Source organism: Vigna unguiculata, chromosome 10 (genome assembly GCF_004118075.2).
Source record: "Vigna unguiculata cultivar IT97K-499-35 chromosome 10, ASM411807v1, whole genome shotgun sequence".
Classification (NCBI taxonomy): domain Eukaryota; kingdom Viridiplantae; phylum Streptophyta; class Magnoliopsida; order Fabales; family Fabaceae; genus Vigna; species Vigna unguiculata.
Window position 1 is genome coordinate 39,987,321 of NC_040288.1, and position 26,815 is coordinate 40,014,135.

The 26,815-nt window shown below is 28.4% G+C and overlaps 2 protein-coding genes and 1 long non-coding RNA gene across 3 annotated transcripts; all 3 read right to left on the reverse strand.

Moving 5' to 3' along the window:
* Positions 1-503: 503 nt before the first annotated feature.
* On the reverse strand, positions 504-2,118 carry LOC114165951. Its single transcript, XR_003599823.1, has 3 exons — positions 1,974-2,118; positions 1,790-1,855; positions 504-695 (listed from the first exon to the last, which is right to left on the reverse strand). It is a non-coding gene; the product is annotated as an uncharacterized LOC114165951 (long non-coding RNA).
* A 978-nt stretch (positions 2,119-3,096) lies between these two features.
* On the reverse strand, positions 3,097-11,857 carry LOC114166144 (probable plastidic glucose transporter 3). Its single transcript, XM_028050815.1, has 15 exons — positions 11,539-11,857; positions 10,991-11,125; positions 9,291-9,390; positions 9,137-9,204; positions 8,922-9,054; positions 7,860-7,959; positions 7,642-7,754; positions 7,414-7,507; positions 6,562-6,715; positions 6,253-6,396; positions 6,088-6,161; positions 5,026-5,114; positions 4,488-4,602; positions 3,834-4,048; positions 3,097-3,352 (listed from the first exon to the last, which is right to left on the reverse strand). Exons 2-14 carry the CDS (start codon positions 11,067-11,069, stop codon positions 3,851-3,853), a joined length of 1,461 nt encoding a protein of 486 aa, XP_027906616.1. The 5' UTR covers positions 11,070-11,125; positions 11,539-11,857; the 3' UTR covers positions 3,097-3,352; positions 3,834-3,850.
* A 1,595-nt stretch (positions 11,858-13,452) lies between these two features.
* LOC114166301 (protein CURVATURE THYLAKOID 1C, chloroplastic) lies at positions 13,453-16,123 on the reverse strand. The gene is made up of 6 exons (XM_028051015.1): positions 15,805-16,123; positions 15,105-15,199; positions 14,921-15,007; positions 14,171-14,233; positions 14,041-14,078; positions 13,453-13,688 (listed from the first exon to the last, which is right to left on the reverse strand). Exons 1-6 carry the CDS (start codon positions 15,902-15,904, stop codon positions 13,634-13,636), a joined length of 438 nt encoding a protein of 145 aa, XP_027906816.1. The 5' UTR covers positions 15,905-16,123; the 3' UTR covers positions 13,453-13,633.
* Positions 16,124-26,815: the final 10,692 nt, after the last annotated feature.

The window sequence follows — 26,815 nt, forward strand, 5'->3', positions numbered from 1 at the left end:
TTATTATAGGTATTTATTATATAGACATGAAAATGTGAGATTGAGATATAACGTAAAATATTCGTGGGAGTGTGAGACTGAGAGATAACGTAAAATATTCGTGGTGTACTCAATGATTGGACTTGTGCCAAATTGGGAGAAAACATATGAATATTTTACTGAAAAAAGTTCCATATAATTAATAAAAAGTAAATAATAAAAACAATGTAAAAAGAAATTCAGATATCAAAATTATAATTAAGTCAAAATATTTGTTATTGATGTTTATAAAAAAATATAATAAAAAGATTGGTGCTCTCAAGTATTCATAGATAAAATTTATTATGGATAATAAGTGAATTATTTAAATAGGTGCTAAAAATAATTGATAACAGATAATTTAATACTCATTTATAAATATGTCAGATTCATATTGTAACATCCTGTTTTCATAGTTTTTAAACTATTAAACAAAACATTTAAATTTTAGTAATTCAGAAGCGAATGATGACATAGGCCAGTATAATACAATACAGTCATCCTCAAAAATAACCATAAGTACATTGATCAACCTATATTGCCCATACACGACTAAAGGAATTACAAAAATACCCGATCAGCTAAACAAAAGAAAGAAAAGGGGTCACATATGCTATTGGTACGTCTAATGCAATCATCTCACATCCCGGAGGGTGTATCCTCACCTGCACGTTTATCTGCTCACGCCATCCAATCGAGACGATCATTGCAAAGGTAGAAGACACACACAAACACGCCATAGAAACTAGAAGGGTAAGCTAACTTGAATGAAGAGTAACCATGCAATTTATTTTATGTTAAGGCAGAGAAACAGGATTCATTAAACAGTCTATCAAAAATCATCCAATTAATTCCAACTATAACACCACACGCCATTCTAGACTCGATATCCGGATTATGTAAGTGGCATTGGAGCTCTTGGTGACTTGCGCTTGAGATGGTTCCTAAACTCTGCAGAGTTTTAGGCACAAGGGGTATTCACCCAACCACTCTCAAGGTAAATCCCATCACCTCTATGATGGATCGGATTCATAGACCAGGACCTCCTGCTACTTTCCCCGACGTAATCCATCATACTCTACTTGAGTCTTAATGGTTACTGGAAGCGTCAGGATATCACCAATCTGAGTCCTCATGCCCTTACATTTACTAAACCACATTCCTTAGGATTTCCCTTGAAATCCTAACTCTAACATACTTCCATTCACATCAAGTTCACACTCAATTCCTTCACACAGTCTAACATGCATAAGGATCACATACAATATCAACCAACATCATCTTAAAGCAACCAATCTAGCATCAAGAAATCAAAACAGTGGGAAAACCAATCTTCTACAGGGAATCTCGCTTAGGCTAGAGGGTCTCGCCTAAGCTAGAGAGTCTATCTTGCTTAGGCGAGTTGATCTCGCCTGGGCGAGACATCATACAGTGGTGAATTACAATTCCTGGGCGAACTCTCGCTCAGGCTAAACTGGCTCGCCTAGACGAGATGTCATCTCGCTCAGGCGACCCCAGCTCGCCTAGGCGAGGTTTCGCACAATTGACAGGGGTGAGCTTCTGGTATTTTCGCTTAGGCGAGACCAACTCGCCTAGGCGAAACTACCAGGAAATCCTCCCTGTTCTGCACATGCAAGCTCGCTCAAGAACATCTCCCACTCAATTTCACACACCAACAGTCTCAAACATCAATTAAACAAACAATCATGCAATTAAAGCACTCACGAACACAATTCACATCAAAATGAGTTACAGAGTTAGCTTCCCTTACCCTTTTACCAAGAACTAGATTGATGGAGTCAATGGATAGCAAGAGAGCAGAATTCTTCCGTTTAACCTAGGAGAATCCGTCATCAAGACAGGGGAGACGAAGATTAACATGATCAGATTCATAACGCAAAGAGTGGTTAGTGGATTCTAACTGGAATTGAGCTCAATTGGGAGATATAACCTACCTAGGAGGATGGAAGCTGAGGGAGGAGTTGCAGAGAGTCATGTTGGCTGGTCCTTCCAAAGTCTGAATAGAGAAAGATTGAAGCAGTGAGATGTAGCACAGAGAAGAGGGAGTGGGAGATGGTTTGAGTTGCAGAGAAAATTTGAGAGAATGAGGAAGAAGAGAGGGTGTTTCTGTTTTTAGAAAAGAAGCAAAAAGAGGGGTATCACACATATATCATAATATTCATACCCACAAATATTCATCGTTGATAAAAAATTAAAATTAAAAATTAATTTATATTTTATTAAGTTAAATTTAATTAAAATTATAATTCACATTATATTTTATATTTTTAAAAATTTATAAATTATCTTTTCTTACATATTTACAAGAATATTTTTTAAACAAATATCTAAGTCGAATTTTTTGTTGTGATTAAATAACGAATAAACACTATTAGCATCGGTTTGACCAATGTTATCCTAATTCGCACACATAGCATATGTATATTATAAAATTGAAAATAATAAAATAATATGAATTAAAATTGTACATTTTAAAATTCTAAAAGGTGGATTAGCAATGAAAGACCATCTTTAATTAGTGTTTTCTTTCTTAAAAGAGTGATATTCTTTTATGTATTTTCCTCGGAACTTGTTATTTTATGTATAAAAAGCATTAAATAAATTTCAAAATTGTAATAACTAAAAGTGATAAACTTTAATATTTTAAATTTAAACTAGTTGCGACTAAATACCATTTTTTAGAGACAAATTATAATTATTATTTTGTATTTACTTTTATATTATAACTATCAAATGATTAATCATTTCTAAAATTTCTTTTATGTTGAGGTTTTCTTCTCATTCAAAACTCACCTCACTTGTTCATAAATTTGTATACCAAAATTTCAGCTCGTCTTAAATCAAATTATATCACATATTTAATAGTTTTTATTTTGTACTTAAGGAATAAAACAATAAAAAAAAACGATATATATATATATATATATATATATATATATATATATGTATGTATATATATGTGTATGTTTAAAATGAACCCTTGTTTCATCTCAACTATAAAGCTTGCACACAAATTGCATCAGGTCTTGGATTTTCAGAATAAGAACAACTAACTTCTTACTCTAATAAAATCCATCAGTTTGATTTACTTATCATGTTCATATGAAAGAAAAACTGTGATATCAATTATGTAATTAGAAATTACATTGTCCCAAAGTATCAACTGTAATGTGTTCACCATTTGACTGACAAAAAAATAACTCTAAAATTTACATATGCCTTTCAGCGAGCACCCGAACAAAGAATCAAATGTAGCATGAGATGATCAAAGGCTCTAAAAACTTGACCCCATGCAACAAAACCACAGATTTTCCTGCAAACCAGTGACAGAAAGAATCAATACTGCCCAGAAAACAATTTAAGAAATAAATTAAAAAAAGGAAATAAATTTCTTTATAAGTTAAAGGTTTAATTATTTCTTTAGTCCTTGTTTTCGTCAAAAAATGTCAAGTTGGTTCTCCAGTTCTTTTTTTGTTCCAATTTGGTCTCGAATTTTGAAAAATTGATACAATTTGATAATTTTCGTCATATTTCTTGAAATGCATGATGAATTTTTCATCAAAATTGACATTAGGATTATGTTAATTATACCAACAAAGTAAACCATCCTTGTTTCCAGTTTTAATTTTGATGAAAAATGTTTGATCCGTTTCAAGAAATCTAACAAAAAGAACCAAACTATATCAATTTTTCAAAAATCGGAACTAAAAAAAAACTGAAGGACTAACTTGATATTTTTGAACGAAAACAAGAATCAAAAGAATAATTAAACCTAAGTGAAAATATGGTTATACCTTGTCATGAGACCACTTTAGTATGTTGAGTCTGCCTCTTGTGCAAGAAGTGCAATTTCAATTTCCTGAAGTGACTTCCCTTTTGTTTCCAGAATATATTTCTTCACAAAAACCACCGCTACCAAACAACATGAACCAAAAATAGTATACAGGAGTTGAGCCCCAATTAGCTCCAGCAAGCGCAAGAAAAATAGACCCACAAAAAAGTTTATCGCCTGTTGAAAGAAATGTTTACAATCTCTTAGAGAACACAGTAATATTGGAGGAGCCAAACCAAATGACACTGTTATAATGTGAAAGGCCAAAACTTCCTTCAAACATGTATATTGTATCTGATGTAGGACCTGCTATTGAACTTAACTAGAGAAAATATACAGGTAATTCTAATTAGTATATAATGTCAAGTTACCAATTATGTCTTACCTCAAGGTCAAATTCAGACCTAAAAGAACATTACTCAATACAAGTGCAAAGATAACTCAAATATTTAAACAGAATTAAGCTTTAAAATGTATATCATTACAATATTCACCGCCATTAACATAGTTAAAGATTACAGTAGATTTCAAGTTCATAAGTATGCAAAAAGTTCAAAACAAGTTAATACTTTGGAAAGTTAAGATGAAATATAAGAAAACTTGAGAAGACAATTACCCAATGCATAGCCAGGCAAATGGCCATTGCCTTTGCTCTAATATTGCCGGGTAGCATTTCAGACATGACAAGACAAGGAACTGGACCAGCGCCTAGAGCAAATGACATCACAAACCTGTGTTGTCCATTTCACATTTAGCAACATATACCATGAAACATGCACTCTCAAATTCACAGAGATTTATAACTTGTTCAGTAGTTTGACAGTCAAACAAAGGAATGTAGGTATCTTTTCAGATTCACAAGGTGTTCAAACAATCAATTAAGAAGTCCATTTTGAAATAAATAAAGCAAACTTTTCAAAGTATGGCTAATATTCAAAAAGTTGTATTACATTCATTGATCTGTGATTCTGTGGATAAAATGAGATTGACATCAACGTTAACCAATTATTGTCATATATATTTACTTGTGCATCTGATAGTGACAAACTAAGGACACAGGTTATGAATTTCAGAAAAAGATTTGCTATAAAGGGGTGTGCACCCTCTCCAAACCAGCCGTCCAACAAATACAAGTTGAATTTCTGACCACTTACAGTAACATGCCACCGACAGACAGATACATTGCTCCAAATCCTGATGCAAAAGGACTTGCAGCAATGGCTTGTAAACCCATTGTTAACGCCTAAACAAGAAAATAGGCAAATATCAGGTTATATAATTCTCATCACGTAGCTTATGAAAATTAGTATGAAATGTAATAATTGGAAAGAAATCCAACTTTTAAACTGCATCGTAGAATAGCTTAGATTTCTTCACTAATTAGTGCAAGAAAACCCAAGATAGGAGAGTTAAAAAATGAAGTCATGCTCTTGGTGAGCTTGCTAAAAGGGAAAACAAGGAAGTGACTTATGAATTGAAAGCAATTGGCTATGTATTGAGCACAAAAAATTTGGTTGGATAGTCAATTTTCAACGAAAACTACAGGAGATTCCGGTTAAACAATCAAGCCTTAATCTGGATGGTTGCTATTGATACAAATTTTATGAGTGTATTTTTCCTGACTAATCTAACTAAACTAGTATTTTTATCTTTCTTTCATTAGCTATGTAAATATAGACTCAATCCTAGTCCCTAACTTCATTGTGCTACATTTCAGTCGCAAAATCATGATAGAGAAACTACCCTCTTGCATATATTTGGATACTCTTACAATACAAGAAAGACAATTTCATTATTTGAACCTTTTATCTTCCCAACAACCAAGTAGACCCTAGCTAAATCCCCAAAAACTATACGGAAAACTTTCCCATTTCCCATTTTCAGGTTTCATTGTCCTGCATTCCAGTTACATTCTCTGTCCATTTTTACAGACCTTCCAAATGGGAGTTATGTTGCATGCCATTGAAACTTAGCTATTTGTTGTCCAAAAGTGTTGTTTGGAAGCTGAATGGATATGGTGCCTTCCTAATTCCCGTGGAAGTTAATTCATGTGGAATCCAATAAATTAATAGTTAAAGTAATTACTGAATAGTAGACGGCTACACTTTCGTTTCAATTTTCTAAAAACATGAGTCTTATGAAATTCTTTTCAAATGATATTCAAGTTTAGAAGAGATTCATTCAATAAAGGGACAACTTTCATTTTTCTTTCTTACCATGCCCAGAAAGCTACCCAGGAGAAGCAATTTCCTTCCAAGTTTATCCATCAGAATCATTGCAATAACAGACCCTGAAGAGGTTACACGAGAAGGTTGAGAGGAATAAACAGCAATTGCAAATCAACAAATAAACAAAAATAAAGGAGATAAGCAAAACAATACCCACTAAATTGCAGACTCCTACGCATGTGTTTGCAATATCAGATGGTACACCAAAACTTTCAAAGACAGTTGAAGAGAAATAAAAAACAGCATTTATGCCGGATAGCTGCTGCAACGCAAAAAGCGAACAGCCAATGAACATCACTGCAAAATGCATTTAGTCATTTAGCAACTATAAAAAAAGACACAAAACAACTATATACTACTGCAAAACAAATGATTTTAGAATTTTTTATATGATTAAGCTAGCCTATAAAAGATACACTACTGTTCCATTAGAATAAAATATTAAGATGTGTAGTCATGTACCTCTGAAATAGCGGCCACAGATTAAATCTGAAACTGTGACTGTATCAGATGCATCACCTCTGTCAGCCTTTGACAGTTCAACCATTGCAGGTTTCACATGTACTCCTCCCAACAGCTTCTCAAACTCAGCTTCAGCTTCAGTGGTTCTTCCTATCTGAACAATATAAAAGAAATATAAGTGTTTGTGTAGAAAAAAGAACCTTAATCAATTAAAAGAGGAAATAAATACAAAAAAAAAATAGACAAAAGGGAGGATGAGACCTTGGGTACTCTTCTTAAAAAACAAAAAATTACAGATAGTCAATAACAAAGTTAAAAAATAGACATCAGGCAGGGTATATTTATTTATTATTTTAAAAAAGGGAATTAATCATTGGGAGAAGGAAACCCGGAATCTCTTTTTTTCAGTCTTAAAGAGAAAGAAACAATATAGACAAACAAAAGGCAAAAATAGAGTAGTCTTTCAATAGCACCACATCAGCAAAACATTGTTCTATGAAGGGGTATCAAATGAAGATAAGGTACCTTCAAAAGCCCTCTTCAGAATCAAGTTAAACAGAAAGTAAAAGAAATATAAATTAGAAACCACAAGACACGATAGTTCCTAACTTTTTATTACCTCACTCCATCTTAAGTATACAAGTGCAACATTACACTTTATATATCATCAAAGATCAAATTAATAATTAAATATCCATAGGCCAGAGTTGGGATAGAAAAATTTATAGTCCAGCAATCAATCTCCCAAATATGATCCAAAATAGTTGAAAGCAAATACATTAAATTATGTTTTGACAATTAGTCAGTAATTGAAAGTTCTTGACAGTTTTAAACACATGGCGATTAGATAACCTTGAAAAGCCAATGAGGACTCTCTGCACTGATCTCCATAAAAATGGCAAGCATTGCAGCAGGGATGACAGATACCCAGAAACAAATTCGCCACCTGAGCACATAATTTCCGCATATAAAATTCAACCTTTAAAAAATATGTGCAGAAAAAGTAATTGAAATTGAATTGCCCTATAAGGCTACAATAAACATATCTTCACAAATATCACCAAGCCTAGCTTTTCATACCAACCAACTATATCCTTTGATGGAATTCCAATAAAGAAAGAGCCCATGAGTCCAAGACATGTTGCAATTTGGGTTAAGGCTCCATAAGCACCTCGGACAGCTGGAGGTGAGACCTATAAATGCATGTGGAGTTAAGTAAAGAATAAAAAAACCTCTACTGAAAAATATAATGATCTCAAACTGGAGAGAAACAGAATTGCTGATATCATCTAATATACCTCAGCCACATAAAGAGCTACAACAGGTGGGCCAAGTCCCATTCCAGTACCAACAAATAACCTTCCCAGAAGCATGCCCCACAGAGTTTTTGCTGTTGCACTGCAAAAGTTGTGAATAGTAAGCTTATAACTTTATCTGCTGTTTTATTGTGTTTGTGAAGACCTTTTTCTCCTTTTTTCTCATTCACCCTTTCCCCCTTGCGTTATCTTCTGTTTTTTTATAGAAAACATCATGGAATGGGATGACATTAATTTGAAAACAATTAGCAAGAGAACCTTAACAATAAAAATATAAAAAAGAAAAAGCTTGAGGAAGGGATTTCTTTGTATTATAACAATGATTGTTAAAGTTGTAAAGTGATTTCTCAAATTTTCCACTTTTCCAATTCATGCAGAGATAATTTAAAAGTTGTCTATCAGCAATAAGTTGAAAACTGAAATTCAAACTTAAAACATAAAATAGGAAACCTTTTGAAATCCTTGTGACAGGATCTAATTTTAAAATAAGGAACTACGGTTTATAAATCTTCAATGGGAAAAATCCCTCTTGATCCCACTGAAAACAGAAAAACAAAGATAGGAATACTGCACAATTTCAAGGGTCTGCAATGCAATCTGCCTGCCCTAACCAATAAGACCCTGATTCCTACTGATTGATTGCGTAAGTCCCCTCCCCCACTCCTAGCTTTTTATCATTTCCCTTAACGGATTTCACCCCTCTTTTCCAACCGTCCTAAAGAACAGAAAATGTCAGGATTCAAGTCATTTATCAGTGATCATATAAGAAAATTGATTAGACCATTTTTTTTTCACTGAAGAAACAAAGCTAGTCAAATTTGTTAACATTACACAGTTCCCACAAAGGAAGGAACAAGGAAGTCCAAACTAAAAAAAATGAAACTGGATAGAAGAAAATTAGCCTTTCGAAAAACCGTGGTTTATACACACACAATATAGCTTTTGTATATCAGTTGTACCAATCAAATGCAAATTTTGTTGCACAAGAAGGCAAGGTGACACAATTAATGAAAGAGACAATAATTTAACTTATGCAGCTGATACCTCATCCCAGCCCCAATTATCATAGGTAAAGCACACAACTGGAAACTTCTTTTACGCCCAATACCATCTGCCATCCATCCACTGAACAGAGATCCAACAAAAGCACCTCCTAAACATACACTTACTACAAGACCTTCATCATAAAAAGAGATAAATATTTAGATGTCAAACATGATAAAAACAATAATGTTTGTCATCAAACTAAGATGAACTACCTTCTGCTATTGTATTCCCACTAAATCCAAGATCTATAGAAATGCTCTCTAATGTTTCATTCACTACTCTGCATTGGCAATAGCAGTAACAAAATCAGATATTTTATACATACAAGAATGAATCTGAATCAAACTTTGGTATAAAAGAACATACCCAATATGGTATCCATACAAGAAGGCAGAAAGAGAAGCCACTAGTACATGCCGAAAAGAGTGCAACCAACATGGTTTGGCATTCTGTATACGCACTGAAGCTGTGATGAACGAAATTCTTCTGTCAGTGATATCATTATAGCATCTTCAATGGAAGTTCTTTCAAGTAACTTGCAAAGGATTTTATTTAACGTTAAATGAATCCCACAAGCCACATCACTCCTAAGCTACTGTTTTACAGTATTTGCTCCAATAATGAGATCTTATAAGCAATCCACATTTTTATAAATCTTTTTTGCACTTCACTTTTTGAACACAAAATATTAATTAATTTTTTTGATTAAATATTAATTTACTACAGATGTAGTTTATATATTTTAGACTTAGGGTCTTATTTGAGACCTAGTTCTTAATTCTATGAACCATATCATCACACATCAACCAACTCCAATGGATATATCTTTCAAGGCCTAGTGCTTATATCTAAGACTTAAGTTAAGATTTTGGCATTGGAGTTATTGTTACAAACAAACCAATTTCTCCAATTGGCATATAAAAAATTACCCAAAAAACATTAAACACTTCTTTGTCATTCTCTCTCCCTATATAAAGAATAAGAATTTGAATTACACACAAGCTCATTGCTAGTTGACTTTTTTATTGTTCTTAAGTATACAAGGTATTATTGACCATGTTTTGCAATGTTATCAGTGTGTACATATCAATGTCAAACCAAATTCCACAAGCTCGTAAATGAAATGGGGTTTTAAAATATGTACCCAATACGCTACATGAATCAATACTCATCAAAACATAAATGCCTGTACTTTCAGAAAAAAAGTATGTATATTCATCTGCAAGATTCAATAGAAGCACAGAAAAACATACATGATTATGTAATATGTAATAAAGATAATGAGGCTGAATTGATTTGAAGTAGTCATTTCCATTTTTGCCTGAAAGTTGAGTTCAGTCTCCACTGTTCTTTCAAATTTGTAACACATTTTATATCTCTTTTGGATTACACGACATTGGTGTAAAGTATCTACTAGTTTTGCTGATATACAACCAATTGTGGGGTCTCTCCTCCAAAGCAAGTTTTCTTCATCCACAAAGTTTAAATTCAACACTTGTTAAGGGATCTAAATCCAACTCCACTTGAACCATGGTCGTGGAATCATTCAAATACGAATTCAAGAAATCTAATCTTTTAAATTATAAAATGCAACTACTTAGTCCATGATTTATTTCCCACTAGTTTTCCAAATTATTTCCTAAAACAATTCGGCACTACTCAGCAATCAACTTCTCATCCCAAATCTATAAGTTGAGAAATGTTCTTTTATTCTCTTTTTTATGCTTAAGCTCTTTGGAGGAAAACACCTAGAAAACAAAAGCATAATCAGGAGAGAAACACGTTTAAACATGTTCAGTAGAAGACAAACAAATTTTAGAAAACAGTAAACGAGCAAGACATTAGTTTAACTGTATTAGTAATAAAAAGAAGTGTTCAAAAGATAAACGCTTGCAATCTAAAACAGTTTTACACTGTCAACAAATCACAAATCATAGTTAACATAACTTCCAAAATTATCATAGACAGTGATGTAATTGGTTGACAGTGTAAAACACCTTATCAACGCATAACCCATTTATTCTAAAAAGAAAAACATATACATGAACGAAAAGAAAGCAAGGTACCTAAATTCTCATCCAAATTTTCATCCTTATCCTGTCCAAGTATGTGATCCTTGGATGCTACCCGTTGCCTTCCCCGCATGGCAAAACGATAGATAACTTCTCCAAAATTCGCCAGAGATCACCTTCTGATATACACTATTGCATCATCATAACAACAACATCAGTTGCATTGCAGCACAGGGCATTGGCAACAACATCAAGCACAACACCGCACCAATCTCAATAATAAGATTGCAAGAAAAATTCTCAGATCTCACACCCCAAGAACTTCATTTTCAATCACATGATGTCACCTCTACCGTTATTTTTCCATGCACATTGTCATTCCCGTGAAATGGAGAGGGAGAACCTAAATCTCACCGTTATCAGTTTTGTTTTGTTCAAAAGGGGTTTATTTATTTGAAGAAAATCACAAAAATGAAGAAGGCTCGCTTCTCTAACTGGCCACCTCAATCACAGAAAAAGCTAAAACTTTCCTAAAATGGAATGATACCCAGCACAGGAAAAATAATAATGAAAAGTGAGAGAGAAAATTGAAAGGTGGGTACCTCGTTGGTGCGAGATGAAGAATTTGGAATGGCGTTAGAAATGCAGAGAGATCGATGCAAATGAACAAGAAAAAAAGAGTGAAGTGTGATGATCATCGCAGTTGAGGGCAATGGCACGTGTCAGTTGGTGACGCAGTCGTGGTAAAAAAAATAAACCCACCATAGATTTCGCACACACATGTCTACATCTACGCATATGCATGATGAAGCATATGCAAGTTAAGTATGATACAAAAAAGAAAAAAAGTAGAACAAAATTTGGACATGTGGCAGATTCTAAGGTTCTGTTCTGTGTGTCTCTGTCTCTGATATCATGTGCTTACGGAGAAGTAGAAGAAGACTCCAAATTTGGCTAGGATTTCATTTGCATTTGCTTGTTACAATATTCAGTGCGAGTTTCGCGACAGAACAAACAATGTAGAGAGAAAAAAAGATTGCAGATAACAATTTTTTTTTTCTTGTTTGATCGAAGAAAAGTAAACATAAAAACTCAAAACATAAATTAAGTTCTTTTTATTTGAATTTGAAGTTGTTTTCTTTTCCTTCATTTTGTTTTTCTCTACCAAGCATCGGGGGAGAGCTTCAAAATGTGAGGAATTAGTCTTAGTATTGCTTTTTAATCAAATTTCACTGGTAATGTTGTTTTATTTCATTCAAATGCATTAAGTTGTTTTCATACATTGTTTTCATTCAAACTACTCTTATTTTATTGTTATATGTATAATAATTAATATTGTTGCCCAATTTACTTTCAATCTATCATTATTTTCTCCTTTATCACTAAATTTAAATTTTGAAAACATTAATAATAATTAAAATTTTACATCACACTTTAAATTATTCAACATATACTTAAAACATAATTGATATATATATATATATATATATATATATATATATGCTATTATATATAGCTTACATATTGAGAAATATTATTAATTGTAAATTTTAATTATATTAAAAGAAGCGTTTCCTTTTGCAGATGCAAAAATACTATTTAGAATCAAGAATAATGACTTCATAAGCTAACAGGGTGGGTATAGTGGTCCAGGAAGTGCTTTTATTTCTCAAACAAAAATCTTCTTAGTGCCTTCCTTCTTCTTTTTCTTATTTATAGCTAAAAAGTTAATGTATTTGGGTAATGTTATGGGAGTTCGTAAGGATTATGATAGAACAAGTCTCCTGGTTTTATGAATGTATCAGACACAACATCATTATTTTGACTACAAAGAAAATCACATAAGCATTTATCAGACACAACACATAATTTTTAAGAAGGCATAAATAAACAAGTTTGACATGATCAAGGTTGGTATTGTTAGGCAAAGCACACATTCCTTAACCAACCCACCTAGGTGGATGATGGCATGTTTGAATAAAGAACCAAACTTTATTTTCTTTCCCTTTTGCTGAAATTATGAACATATGTTGGTGGGAATTGGCAAATTGGTAATAGCCCATCTGTGATTGCGTAATTCATTGTTTGACAGAAGGAAATTGAAGCGTAAGGAAGATGACAAAGGTAGAAAAATGATAGCTTTAAAGTAAATGAACATAAAAATAATGATACATCTCAGAACATATATAGTCCCTATAACTGTAAGTGTAAGTTAAGTAAGTTAACTGATCCCTAGGTCAACCCCTCATATTATATACTTGTTCAAATAAAGTAGACACAGTGGAGATTTTGTTGCAATATTAAATTCTTACAAAACATTCACAATGGCTAAAATTGTGATCAAACATAGACCATCTTTCAAAACCCTGTTCTTCACCTATTGATTGATGCATGCTCAAGTGAACAATTCCTTTTATATTTGTTCTGGCTTTTCTAAGTGAGCACTATTTAGGCTAGTTTTACTCTTATTAGTTTTATGTTCAAGGAACTTCATTGAAAATTATATACAAAGAAGCTAACCCAGCACAAAAAAAAAGCAAGCTTTAATTCATTGATGTAATGTACTGATCTTTAAACATTTAGTTAATCCTTGCATTGAAATTTGCATAGGAGTGATGACAGTCAAAACCCTCTTTCCCCTCCCTCTTCTTAACCAGCTTTTCCTCCCAATCTAGCATAGCATTTTGGTAGCACATTTTACTGGCCCAAGATATCTGTTGCTGACTTGTTCAAGATTTGAAAAAGCTCTTCCCTGTAATCAGAAAAATTCAAGTGAAGCTGCTTCCAAATTGAGTGCTCTAGAAGCTAAACCTTTTCACTGGGATTTCTCTTGAAAACAAATCAGTGAAGGGTCTAATTTATAAAGAGAAAAACTTCATTGTGTGAGATTAATCTCTTTATTATGCAGTTAATTACCAGCAGTTTATAACAGCATTAATCAATGTAGTGGCCAATAGGCCTTTTACTGTAAATGTAATCCATTTCACATTTTTCTTTCACTTTACACAATTCTTTAAATGAGATCAGAGGTCTTAATCTTGGATGTGCTTAATATCAAGCAAAGGGATGATGAAAATCAGAATAAAGGGGACCAATATGCTTACCGGTCAGGCTTGAATATGAGATAGCGATAAGTAAACCACTGAAATAAAAAGAAAAAGTTTGCATTACTTGCCAAATTTAAATAACTGACTTTAATAGAAACACACGTCAATTATGCAGCACAGAACTTACCACAGAGTAAAATATTCCAATTAATTCAAATACAGCTGGAAAAAGTGGCAATTTGTCAACGGCCTGCATACAAAAATGAAAAAAATAAAAAATAAAAATCAGTAGGGTGCAAACCTTTGAGTAAAATCCACAAACACTTGCATTGGAGTCATTGTGAAGCTGTTTTCACTTAAAAGAGCTTTCTAAATCCTTAATAAATAAGGATTTATGATCAAATTGTTATAACCCCAATGGATTTGTTATTCTACCATCAGATCAATTTTTTGTAGCAGTGGCCATAGCAGCCCATGCTCTATGAAACCACTTGCACTTGCATCACATATCCATATTGATTAACTCGAATACTTTTGGATATTTTACCAATGCATATCAATGAAGTATCCAAACCTTTATAAACTGCTATGAGAATCTAATACAACAAGATATGGAACATAAAAGTGTACATAAGATAGAAATATAGAAACATTGTCTCTTGGTGAACCAAAAATAGAAATTATCCTCTACATGGATGACTCTGGAGAACAGAATAAGATTGAGATCTCACTACTCTTATCTCTAGGCAATAAGCAAATGAGTGAACAATGATCTAAAATGGTGACAGTTATATATTTATTACACATTTTAAGAAAAGTTTCATAGCTATGTCAGACACATGAAATATCTAAAATACTATGTACAGAATAGGTACACAATATCCAAAAAATGTCAATCATGTATTCATTCCAAAACACTGAAAGTGGCAAAAGTTACCGCAACCAAATTTGTTGCCGCCCAAAACGCTGCTACAGCTGCAAATCCCAACCCAAAAAGTGCCAGTCGGTCTTCAGGTTGATCCCACTGTTTCAAAATCAGCAAACAGTAGTTTAGTGTATCATACCTTCTGTGTCACTTTGAAAGAGGGACAAGATGGATGAGAGTGAGAGGAGTAACTCACAACATTCTGAACGGACTTAAAAACAGTAAGGGAAGTTGAAGATTCAGAACTTCCCGCAGAAGCCTTCACAACCAAAGAAACATTACTCCGTCTCCCTGTGATGTGAGCAGAAAGAAAATCAAGAATCTGATACATAAGTGATACAAACACTTCTAACATAAATCAGCAGAAGTTATAGTCAGCAATTTTTTTTCACACAAAACAGTAAGCCAATGTAGATAAAAATTGATCCCTTTATGTATGAAAAGTATACAAGTAACATACATTATGCACCAACGACTTTCATAGCAGAATAGAAACCTAATGCCAAAATCTCATGAATTGTACATAGTGCCAGAGTGCATAATCATGCCAAAAAATCACTTATACTGAGATTTCCCATTAAATTTTAATTTCCACAGATAGACAATTGCCAAATTCCAAATACATGCAGGTGATTTTACAGTTCAACCTAGTCAATGATATGATTTGACCACAATAACTATGCAGAGGAAAACCTAACTATTTCTCCTTTATGAATACCTTCTACATAATCAAAATTTTCTATTTGAAACTAAACTTCCCAGTTCATCTTCTCAAGGATATCACTTTGACTTAAACCAAGTATGCTTGAAAAATTAAAAAGCGTTACTGGAGATAAAACCCTGTGGTGTCTGTGGGAGAAAAAAATCTCAACATTGAAAGAAAACGAAAGGGTTACCTGAAAGAAGAGAAACAGGGAAAGTTGGGAAGGTCCCTGGGTGTGAATTTCTAGCAGGAAGCAGCAATGGTGGCAACAAGCTTGCAACAATGGAAGCCATTTGCACCCTTGTAATTGATGCAGAAAGTACAAGAACAACACTAATCAAATCAAAATTGCAAAAAAGACTAAAACTTTGGCTAAGTTTCCCCTCCTGTGATAATCAGATGACAGAAATCAGAACCTCCAATGATAATCAGATGACAGAAATCAAAAGTAAGATTTCTTTGTTTGTACTATCACTGTATTGTATCTACTGCTGCAAAAGAGGTGTAAGTAAGACAGAATATTCCAGTGCAAGGAGTGTGCACCACAAAAATTTGAAGTAAATAAAATAAAAGCAAATATATTTATTTTTAGACTAAATACGCTCTTTTTAATAACAGAATTACCATGATTTTTCTCGGTTTTATCATGAGTATGTTCAATTTGGTTGCATTATTTTTATAAATAAATTAATGTATAATCTCTTCTATTAAATTTATGGTAACAGATCGCTATAATAATAATTATTATGAATAATAGATGGCACATTATAAATTAGCGTTGATCCACATACATAAATACTAAATATTACAATAATTACGTCATCACAATATTAATAAAAGAATTGTATTATCTTATTTTTTTGAGAGAAACATACAAAATTTAGAATATTCAGAAATAGAAGAAAAAAATTGAAAATAAAAAACATAACACGAAAACAAATATGTTTAGAATTTATTTATAAAATAAATTTACATGCGAGATTAAAATGAAATTGGTTCACATAAAACTAATTTCTATACTTCTAACACATTTCCCTTGGTGTATGTTCAAAAAATATAAATTTGGTTATGATAGATTTTTTAACTATGGCATATCATGTCAAAAAATATATCATTATGATAGATTTTTTAACCATGACATTTTATGTTAAAAAATAATATTTAAGTCTAATGCAATCTCAAAAAATCAGTTTATAAAATAAAATTTGTATTTTACTTATAAACTATGAAATTAGCTAATTGCTATATTATTAAAGTATGGAATGAGTTTTATATGAAATTTTCAACCGAGAGAAATTCAATTTTTTTTATAAGTTGAAGAAGTAAAAACATTATGTTTCTCAAATAATGTCACAATAAAATGTCATCATAAATTTAAAAAAAAAACTATATTAACTCATCTATACATGTATATAGAGAAAGAATTTATCTTTTGTGTCTACAATCATTTTTTTTTTAATTTCACCTTTTAAATTAAAATAAATTATTTATCAATATTATTTTCAAGTGACATTTATTTAAATTTAATTATTTTTTATTTCATTATCTTTTTAAATTTAATATCTTTTATTAAATAATTACCTATAAAATAAATAAAAAATTATTTACAATCAAATTAAAAAAATTTATTTAAACTTAATTTTACAATTATAATAATAACAATAATAATAATTTTATTATTTTTTATTATCATAAAACACCCGTAAAAATTATGTTTATTTATAAAAAAAATGATTAAAATTATGTTTATTTATAAATAAGAAAAATGACTAAATTCATAACATTTAAAATAAATAAACAAAATTGAAAAAAAAAAAGTCTTATCTTTTCAATTATTTTATTTCAACTTCCTACCATAAAAAGAAAGGTGCGGTTGGTCCCTATTTCAGTGCTATACATAGACAGTACAACTTTTTTCCTTTATAGAATGGGGAAGAGAGAGAATATAAATAGATAGAATAAAAAATTAGGAAATGGAAATCATAAAATTAATTAATATTTTTTCAGAGAGAATCACATAACAAAAGGACAATAGCATCTTACGTTGTTCTTCGCTGCCAAAGAAACCCACTGAGTGGATATGAAAAGAACACGCGAACAAATAATAGAAGATAAATGGCTGAAAAGGATTGAATATAAAAAACTATTTTTAAAATACACGTGAAAGTCATCATAGCAATTTATTGCTAAAATGAGAGAAAAATATTGCATTAAAATAATCAATTATATTTATTTTTCGTAGCTTTACTCATAAGATAAATTGCATAATCAGTTTTTAGTTTATCATAATAATACATTATATTGTTTCTACTTGCCTTTTTTTGTTTTTACATTATGTCTCGATTAATGTATGCTTAAACTTTATTTAATTTTTCTGCGTATTTAAAGTATAAATATATAATATTTATGAATTAGGTTTAGCAATTTAGAAGATAAATGATTTATTAATTGAGGGGTGGAGATAGTGACTTTGAAGTGTTAAGTATATATATTAAAAACAGTTAGGACACGAGGTTTGGGCTGCAAAAGAAAAACAAAAAGGGAATGGGTGAGCTTATGAGGGTAGGGGTGCACATAGCAATTCAATGAAATAATTTGATTTTTCTAAAACAAAAACAAAGGAACTCTTTTTCTCTAATTCTTTTTCATTCTCATTTTTTCCTTACTCATCAGCCTTTCATATGTAAGCGTGTAAACAACCCAACGATAAATTGTCCCAAGAAAAAAAAAATCTAAACAAAATTTTGATTAATAGATTAACTTTATCTTTCTACTAGCATCTCCTGGATAGATTTGGATCTTAGAAAAGATGAAGAAATTCACTAAAAATAGTTAACATTTTTTTAAATTAAGAAAATTATTTTATGGGAGCGTATGTGTTTCTAACATTATGATATTGTTTTATATATTTAAAAAATTGTTTTATCTTTATTGAAAAAGTATTATTTAAAATAATGTAATTGTTTACTCTCCAAGTTTAAATTTTATAACAAATTATTTTATATGTTAATACATGTGAAAGTAAAGCTGTCTTTTATAAAATACATACAACTTCTAACTTTATTAAGTGATAAGTATATTTTTAGTCTCTAAATTTTAATGTCAAATTGATATTTGTTATTGTGTGAAACTTTTATATATTTTGATCTGTAAGTTTTACAAATAAATAAATATAGTCATTTTAACTTAATTACGTTATTTTTTTATGTGTCAAACACGTTTCTTAATAAATATTGAAGCAGAAACGTGTTAAATAGTATAAATAATTTAAATAATAACATGAAACGTGTTTCATACTTTAATTTTTTTTTTAATTTAACATGATTAAATTAAAAAGACTATATTCATTTATCTTTTAAATTTAAATACAAATATATATATATATATATATATATATATATATTAAAGTTTTGAACATTCATGAATGATAATTTTGCGTCCAAAAAGATACTAAAAACATATTTAAATAAAAGATAAATATATAAAAAATTTAAAAATATCAATATATCTATAACAATATATAAAGGGGATTCTCCTTTTTGTGTCCACATTTCAAAATACCAAGATTACCCTTTAAATATAATAATTTATTAAATTTTTAAAAATTGACCATTACTTTTATAAGTTGTTTATAAAATCGGCTATCTCTCCTTCATCTCTTCTTCTTTATTTATCAATGGTTATTTTTTTTATCTGTTCTGATATACTTCACTTTATTGTTAATAAATATAATTTTAGTTTATATATTAATTTAATAACATTACAATATTATATCTATTAATATTATAATTTTATTTTATATATTAACTTAATAACATTTTAGTTTAAAAAATCTTACACATAAACGCGATTGTGTTTATGCTAGTATATATATTACTGTGAAAAATTGGTGAGGAATAATAATTGAAAAATAATATAATCAGGGTGGACCTTAGACTAGTTATAGGAGCCATGGACCAAAATCTTTTTCACACACCCGTGTATATATATATATATATATATATATATATATATATTTTACACGAACAAAATAAAGTTTCTGAAAAATAAAACTCAAAAACTGAAATTTTACACGAACAAAATACTGTCTAACCACAAAAATGAATTTGGCTCGTGTTAGAAGGATTTACTTTAGAAAATAGCTCTTTTAACACCATTATTACAAAATATATTAACGTGTAAAATAATTTAATGTTTTTATTTTAAATTTTAGTATTTAAGTAGGCAATTAATATATGCATGTGAGTTTCGAGATAGTAAAAAAAATATTATTTTATGTTCAGGCTTTTTGTTTTAATTAAACTTTAAAATGTGATGATTGTTACATGATTTTATTTTGATATAGTTTGATTTATGTTAGCTGTATATTATGAGTACTTTGTGAATTTATGTGTTTGGAAAATGTTTAAAATGGTATAACGGTAAATGAGGCAATTATCAGTCAAAAATTGACACAATGTATTAAAAAGTTTAACCTATTCGACATTAGTATAATATATTTTTATTCTTTTATACTTTAAACTTACACCTAATCGCGTAAGAATGTTTTAAATATTAATTTAATTGTTTTTCATGAGACATGGTAAACATTATTATGAAATTTAATATCTAAGCTATATTGACACTTAAAAATTCATTAATTAATTGTCATCATTATATATAAATTCATTAAAAATAAAATAAAATAAAATAAAACATGGAAATTACATATAATGTATGATAAAAATTACATTTTACAAAATATAGACAAATTATATTTATTTAAAAAAAAATAAATAAATATATGAATGTAAAACATCAAATCAATTATATTATTTCTTATAAATTAAAGTCAAATTAATTAATTTATTAATATAATAATTTTCTTCACAACAAATATAAAATATTTTAAACTGTATATATTTAAAAAATGTAAATATTGACATTATTTCCTTCTAAAATTTCTAAAAATCAATTATTGATAAGAAAATTTAATCTTTAACCAAAATTTTTTAAAAATTCTTCCTCCAAGCAGAGTTCAAATCCATAAAATGAGCATATAAATATAAATTTTTATTCCTAAAAAAACTATTCAGAACATCTTACAAAATATCAGTCCATGAAATTAAACCAGGACGACCTATTATCAATGTTCATCTTAAACCTTTTCTCATATTACTTCCATATTAATTTGACTGTTTATCATTTTTAACTTATTGATAAAATAAAAATAACTGGTTATATTATTTTTGAATTGAAAAACTACATTATTGTACTGCTTTCTATAAGGAGCTTTGTTCCAATGTATTGAATAGTTACTATATATTACTATACGTATCTGTTTGGATAATTTATGCATTATATATATTTATATATAATATATTTAAGTTTTGAATTGTTAATAATTAATATGGTGGGACCTGAATATCACTTACTTTAAAAGGTGTAATAATTGGTTAGTTTGTAGGAGGATGAGATAAATGGTTGAAAGTTATATGTGGTTGAGATTGTTGTGTTGTGGTTGGCAACTACTTCAAAACTTTGGTATGAATTGTGTGTCAATAAGCTTAACTAACTAAAACTTGTGGTCCCAAACCTAACAATCATCTCACATATCTTTATTTTTTTAGTATTTTGTTTTTGCATGAGTAATTATAAAAAAAAAACGTTAAAGAAGTGTATCAAAATACTAAAAATATATTTATATTTTTCTCAAAATGTTATTTTTTTAAATGGTTTGAGTTTCTTTAACTTCATCAATTATTTAAAAAAGAAAGTCCAATTCTGTATTTATACACATATATGTGGTGAACTGGAATTTTCTTTTTTTCAGATAAATTAATAATGAAAAAAATCTAAATTGTAAATTTGATCTCTTTTTAATTTTGTATTGTGATTTTCAATTTTTCCTTTTTTTTCAATTTAACTCCGTGTTTAATATCTTTAATCAGATACTACTAAAAATGATTATATCCAACACTGAAAACTTTATCAAAATATTTTCTTAACCCATTTAAAAAAAATAAAAAACCGCTATTACCGACCGTCACACTCGTCCATAATGAATGAAATCCGTGACTAAGTTTTGTTTTCCGACAAATTGATCTCTTTTTAATTTTGGATATGCCATGTCGTGTGCGGATTTTTTTTTCGCAATTCATACAATTAAGAAAATTTACAATTTTAGTTTAACTTTCAATTTTGCATAAAGTTTACTTTTGTTGAATTTAACTCTAAGTCTAATATTTTTATTCAGACACTATTAAAAATTATAATCAAACATGTTTTCTTCATTAATTTATAAAAATTGAAATTAGTTATTTTTCAAAATTTTTGTTTAATTTAATCCTCTAATTCTGAAAAATACATGAATTTAATCATTTTAATTAAATATTATTAAGTTTATTTGATATTTCAAACATATCTCATTTTAGAATAACATTCAAGTTGTTTATATTGACATTTTTATTTTAATATTAACTGATAAACACATTTGAAACATCAAATATATTCAAAAAATTTGGTTAAAAAAATAAAATTCATATAATTTTAAAATTATGAGTTATATTAATTTAAATTAAAAAAAAAATACTAATTCTAGTGTTCAATTAAAGTTAAAAAGAAAAGAAATATATTTAACCTTAAAACTTAATATATAAGTTTGAACGCCGACTATCAAAATATGTACTTAATATATTATGTCAAATATAATATTTTAAATTAGTTTTTTTCTTTATATATTCTTTAACATTTAGTATTTTTGTTTGAAAAATATGTCCTCAAACTAAAATATAAGAAATAAAATAACTAAATAATAAGATTGGGGTTTATATATATATATATTCATGTTTCTTTAGAATTTTTTTCATAAAGTAAAAAATATAATCGTGATAGATTTAATTGAATAGTGAACTGTATTTTATCACAAGGCTAGTAAAGAATGGCGTATTTGATGAATATGGGGAAGAATTAAAGTTGATAATAAAAATTTTAAACATTAATTTGGAAATAAAATAAAAGATTAAAAACACTAATTAACATGTTAGAAAAACTTCCTTCTCAGTTATTAATAATTTTAAAGAAAAAACAAGAATAACATTTAAGATAATTAAAGTTTTATATATTTTCATTTTATACAAATTTTAAAAGTTTAGGTAGTGTAGTTAACTGTTACTTCTATTATTAATATGAGAAAGAAAAGAAAAACACATGTTCTTTAATTAAAGTTTTCTTTCCATGTTAACATTAGAATAAGAGGTTTATAAATAGATACTTTTCATATGAAAATAACCGCTCATAGAGAGGTGACCGTCCTACGTGTGAAAATAGGGTTTCTCAAACTTTATCCACAAGATTATAATAGATTTATTTCTTTTTCAAATTTATTAAGAGATATTAATTCATCATTTCTAATTTAAAATTTTATTATAATAAATTAATAGATTTTTAATTTATATATTATTTATTTTATCTAATATGTTATTGAGTTTGTGTTAAATATGTTTTTGAATTTTTCACCTTTTAGTGAAAATTAGAATTAGTCTTTCTTCAAATTTTTGAACCAATTTAGTCTTCTAATTTTAAAACGGTGTAAATTTAGTTATTTTACCCAATTTTTGTTAAATTTATTTAATGTTTCAAATGTGTTTCATGGTAACATTTGAGTTTATTACACCGTTTAACATATTTTTGCTTAAACTTTAGCTAAGAAAATATCATAAAACGTGTGCATTGAAAATGTTAAATAAACTTAATAAAATTTTATTAAAATGACTAAATTCATACCGTTATAAAATTGAAAAAACTAAATTGAGTCAAAATTTTAAAAAATGACTAATTTTAAAAGTTAAAAGATAAAAACATATTTAACTATTTATTTGTTTATTTGATTTGAAACTTAAAATCTATGTTCTTAATTATTATTAATTAAAGTGTATGATACACGTATATAATACATGATAAATATTTATTTTAAAAATAATATGATACAATATCTTTTATATATATATATATATATATATATATATATATATATATATATATATATATTAAAAGGTGTATAATCATTTTTAAAACATGATTTACATGTTATTGTGTAAATTTAAATTAAAATTATAAAGTTAAGATCTTTTATAGTTAATGCACATTTTTTTAATCCTTCACGAATGGTGCATATGCTTTTAATTCAATGTGATACAGAGTCAGTGAAGTGGACCTCATGCTATAAAAGTTCTGGACAAAATGTTAGTTGAAATATCGCGCGTGATGACTCTGAAACTTATTTTATTTTAAATGAAGTTATTTTTAATTTGTTTTTCAATAATAATGATACAATTTTAAAATATTTATCAACTTTATAAGTAGTTAGTTTTAAAAGTATTGGTTAATTACATTTTTTTATGTCTCTGTTTTTTATTTAAAAATTTTGAGTTTAAAATTTCCTTTCGAAGAATTTGAGTTTGATTTCACTTTTATAAAACAATTATGTTAGAAGAGTGTTAGAAAGACAAGTTGTTCACTCAAATTCATCTTCTATATTGACTTTTGTAATTAAATGTTGATAGAAGGTGACAAGACACACTGAATATTATATTCAATTAACATGAAAAATTAAGTAAATGTCGTTTTATTTCTTAAAAGATAGAGATCAGATCATCAAGTCTGTTTATGAAAAATAATTTTAATGTTTAAATAAATCAATAAAAGCAGAAAAAAAAGTTATTTATCAAACTAATATTAAATAAAAGGCAAACACTTTATTTTGTTTTTCTTATTTTTACATCTAATTTTCATAATTATTTAAAAAATATTACACCAAAACTTTTCATAATCATTTCATAGCTAATTCTATTTAAGGGAAAAAAAAAAGAATTGTTGGGAACACTTATGTGGTAAAGACAAAATAGTTATTCAATAAAACTACCCATTGTTTTGTAATAATATTACATGATATTATTGGTCCCAATTTTAATTTTCTTTATCTGTGTGTGACACGTGACTAGGTAAATGAATTGAATTATTAGAAGCGTGGACCGCGGATTAAAGTGACACTAGAAGTCTCAAAATAAAACTCTTATAAAATTATATTCTTTAATTTATCATTAATTTAATTCGGCCACTTTATTTAAAATTAAGTTTTCCTATTTAAAATTATAATTTTTTGTGTTTAATGTAAAATAATATATACTTAATATTTAAAACGATTGTAATAGTTTTTATTAAAAACGCATTACTTGGATAATAATAATAATAATAATAATAATTCTTTTTTTTTTGTAATATCTCACATCTTAGTTAATAATAGTGCAATAATTGCTATCCATCAACATAAACAAAGTATATAATTACTTTATTACATTCATTTCTCAAAGATAATATAAAACCAAAATAAATTCATATATAATCCAAAAGAAACTATGAAGGGATAAGAGTTACACATTTTTTTTTAAAACATAATTAAATAAAAAATGCTAAACAAAAAACTAGATAATTGCATATCATATTCTTGAGATAGATCAACACTTATTTTCTCATTTACTCACATTAAATAATGGTGATCATTGTAAAAGAAGAAAAATAACACAAGAACACAAACACAAGATACGGTGAACTAATTTATAAAAGAAACACACATATATTAAGCAAAATAAATTTCATAAAACAATCATACAAATCATTATATTCTTATATACCACAAATGCTCAAGCATAACTCTCAAATTCAATCATACCACAAAATCAACAATAACGAACTAACACATATTTCCCTAAATTTCATAATTTCATTGCACACCTAAAGTCCCTAAATAGATTCAATCATGCAGTTCATTATCATAGCTCAAGCCACAAAAAAACTAGTTTAACGTTATGCCACACCCAACAACTGTCCACAATTTTAAACACAAGCACAAACTTTTAACTGAAGGTAGTCAACTTCCCTCGTCTTAAAAGACATGTCTTCCAACTTACAAATGTTTTATCTCAACCTAAAGACGACATAAAAACAATCGAACCAAATAAAAAGAACCATTGACTAGTAGAGAATTGTATTAAAGAATTTAGAAACACATGCAATCCAAAGAAAATCGCATACAAAGCAAAAATAGACTGGGCATCAAAGGAGACCAAAATTTTAACTTACTCGAATGAAAAATTGATTGGAAAAACTTGAATGCAACCTCAATTTCTGATCAAAAAGATTAAATTTGAGTGAGTCAAATGAAGAAACGAAGTTATGGAAATAATACATTTTAGAAAAAGAAATATGTTTTAGAAAAAGAGGTTATGTGTTCTTAAAACAATTTTTTTTAAACAAGGTTTTTACATTTTCAATCACAATAATAAAGTCTGGTTGTTATTTTATATTCTTTAAATATATATTTTATATTAATTATAACACCATATTATCAGATAAGTAAGTAAATAAGTAAATAAATGATCAATCAAAACAATAACTACAATATTTCATTAATAAAAAAATTAAACACCAAATAGTTGATTAAAAATATAAATTTTGTAAATCCTTAACAAACCAAAAATATTTAATAAAATATTAATTAAAAATAAATTTTATAAGAAATTTAAAATTTAATTAAGCTTTTGCACACATGTTTAATACTTAATAAATGTATAAGACTTGATAAAGTTTGGTTAGTTGGGTGTGCTGTGTAACAGTGGAAGTTGTGAAACGTATCATATCTAACCGTCCATTAAAAAAGAGACATATCTAACTGTCAATCTCATCAAATGGAGTTTTCTCTTCTCTTTCTTTTGCTTGCCAACAAAAAAGACAAAATGAGAAAGAAATAATTAAAAAATTCTTGGCAAGTTTCTCTCATTTTGTTTTTATATTCTTAAATTCACTCTCGTACCAAGTCTCCCTCTTTCTCATTTTCATAGAGTAAGCATCCATTGATGGAAGATAAATATTTTTTTCATGTAATTAAATTTTGCAATATAAATAAATAGTTTTAATTATAATTAGTTGTATAGTGAATGAACATTTCTAATTTATACAATATATTTTAGATTATGAGGAATAATTTATATTGTGGTATAAAAAGAGTTTTTTTTCTTTTTGCTCAGAAATATTTGTGAATAATTAATTTTTTAGATTATGAGAAATATTTTTTTCTCAGAAACAAACTCAAATATAATTTTTTATTGTGTAAAATATTAATCCCATAACTATTATTATTGATTTATTGTAAAATTTAATTATAAAAG

Coding starts and splice junctions, on each gene's coding strand:
- LOC114166144 (XM_028050815.1), bottom strand. CDS start 11,069: ATGCGGGGAAGGCAACGGGTAGCATCCAAGGATCACATACTTGGACAG. Junction 7,755..7,859: donor TAGCTCTTTATGTGGCTGAG/GTATATTAGATG, acceptor ATGCATTTATAG/GTCTCACCTCCAGCTGTCCG. Junction 7,508..7,641: donor TCAAAGGATATAGTTGGTTG/GTATGAAAAGCT, acceptor TTATGTGCTCAG/GTGGCGAATTTGTTTCTGGG.
- LOC114166301 (XM_028051015.1), bottom strand. CDS start 15,904: ATGGCTTCCATTGTTGCAAGCTTGTTGCCACCATTGCTGCTTCCTGCT. Junction 15,008..15,104: donor TTAAGTCCGTTCAGAATGTT/GTGAGTTACTCC, acceptor ATTTTGAAACAG/TGGGATCAACCTGAAGACCG. Junction 14,079..14,170: donor TTGGAATATTTTACTCTGTG/GTAAGTTCTGTG, acceptor TTTTTATTTCAG/TGGTTTACTTATCGCTATCT.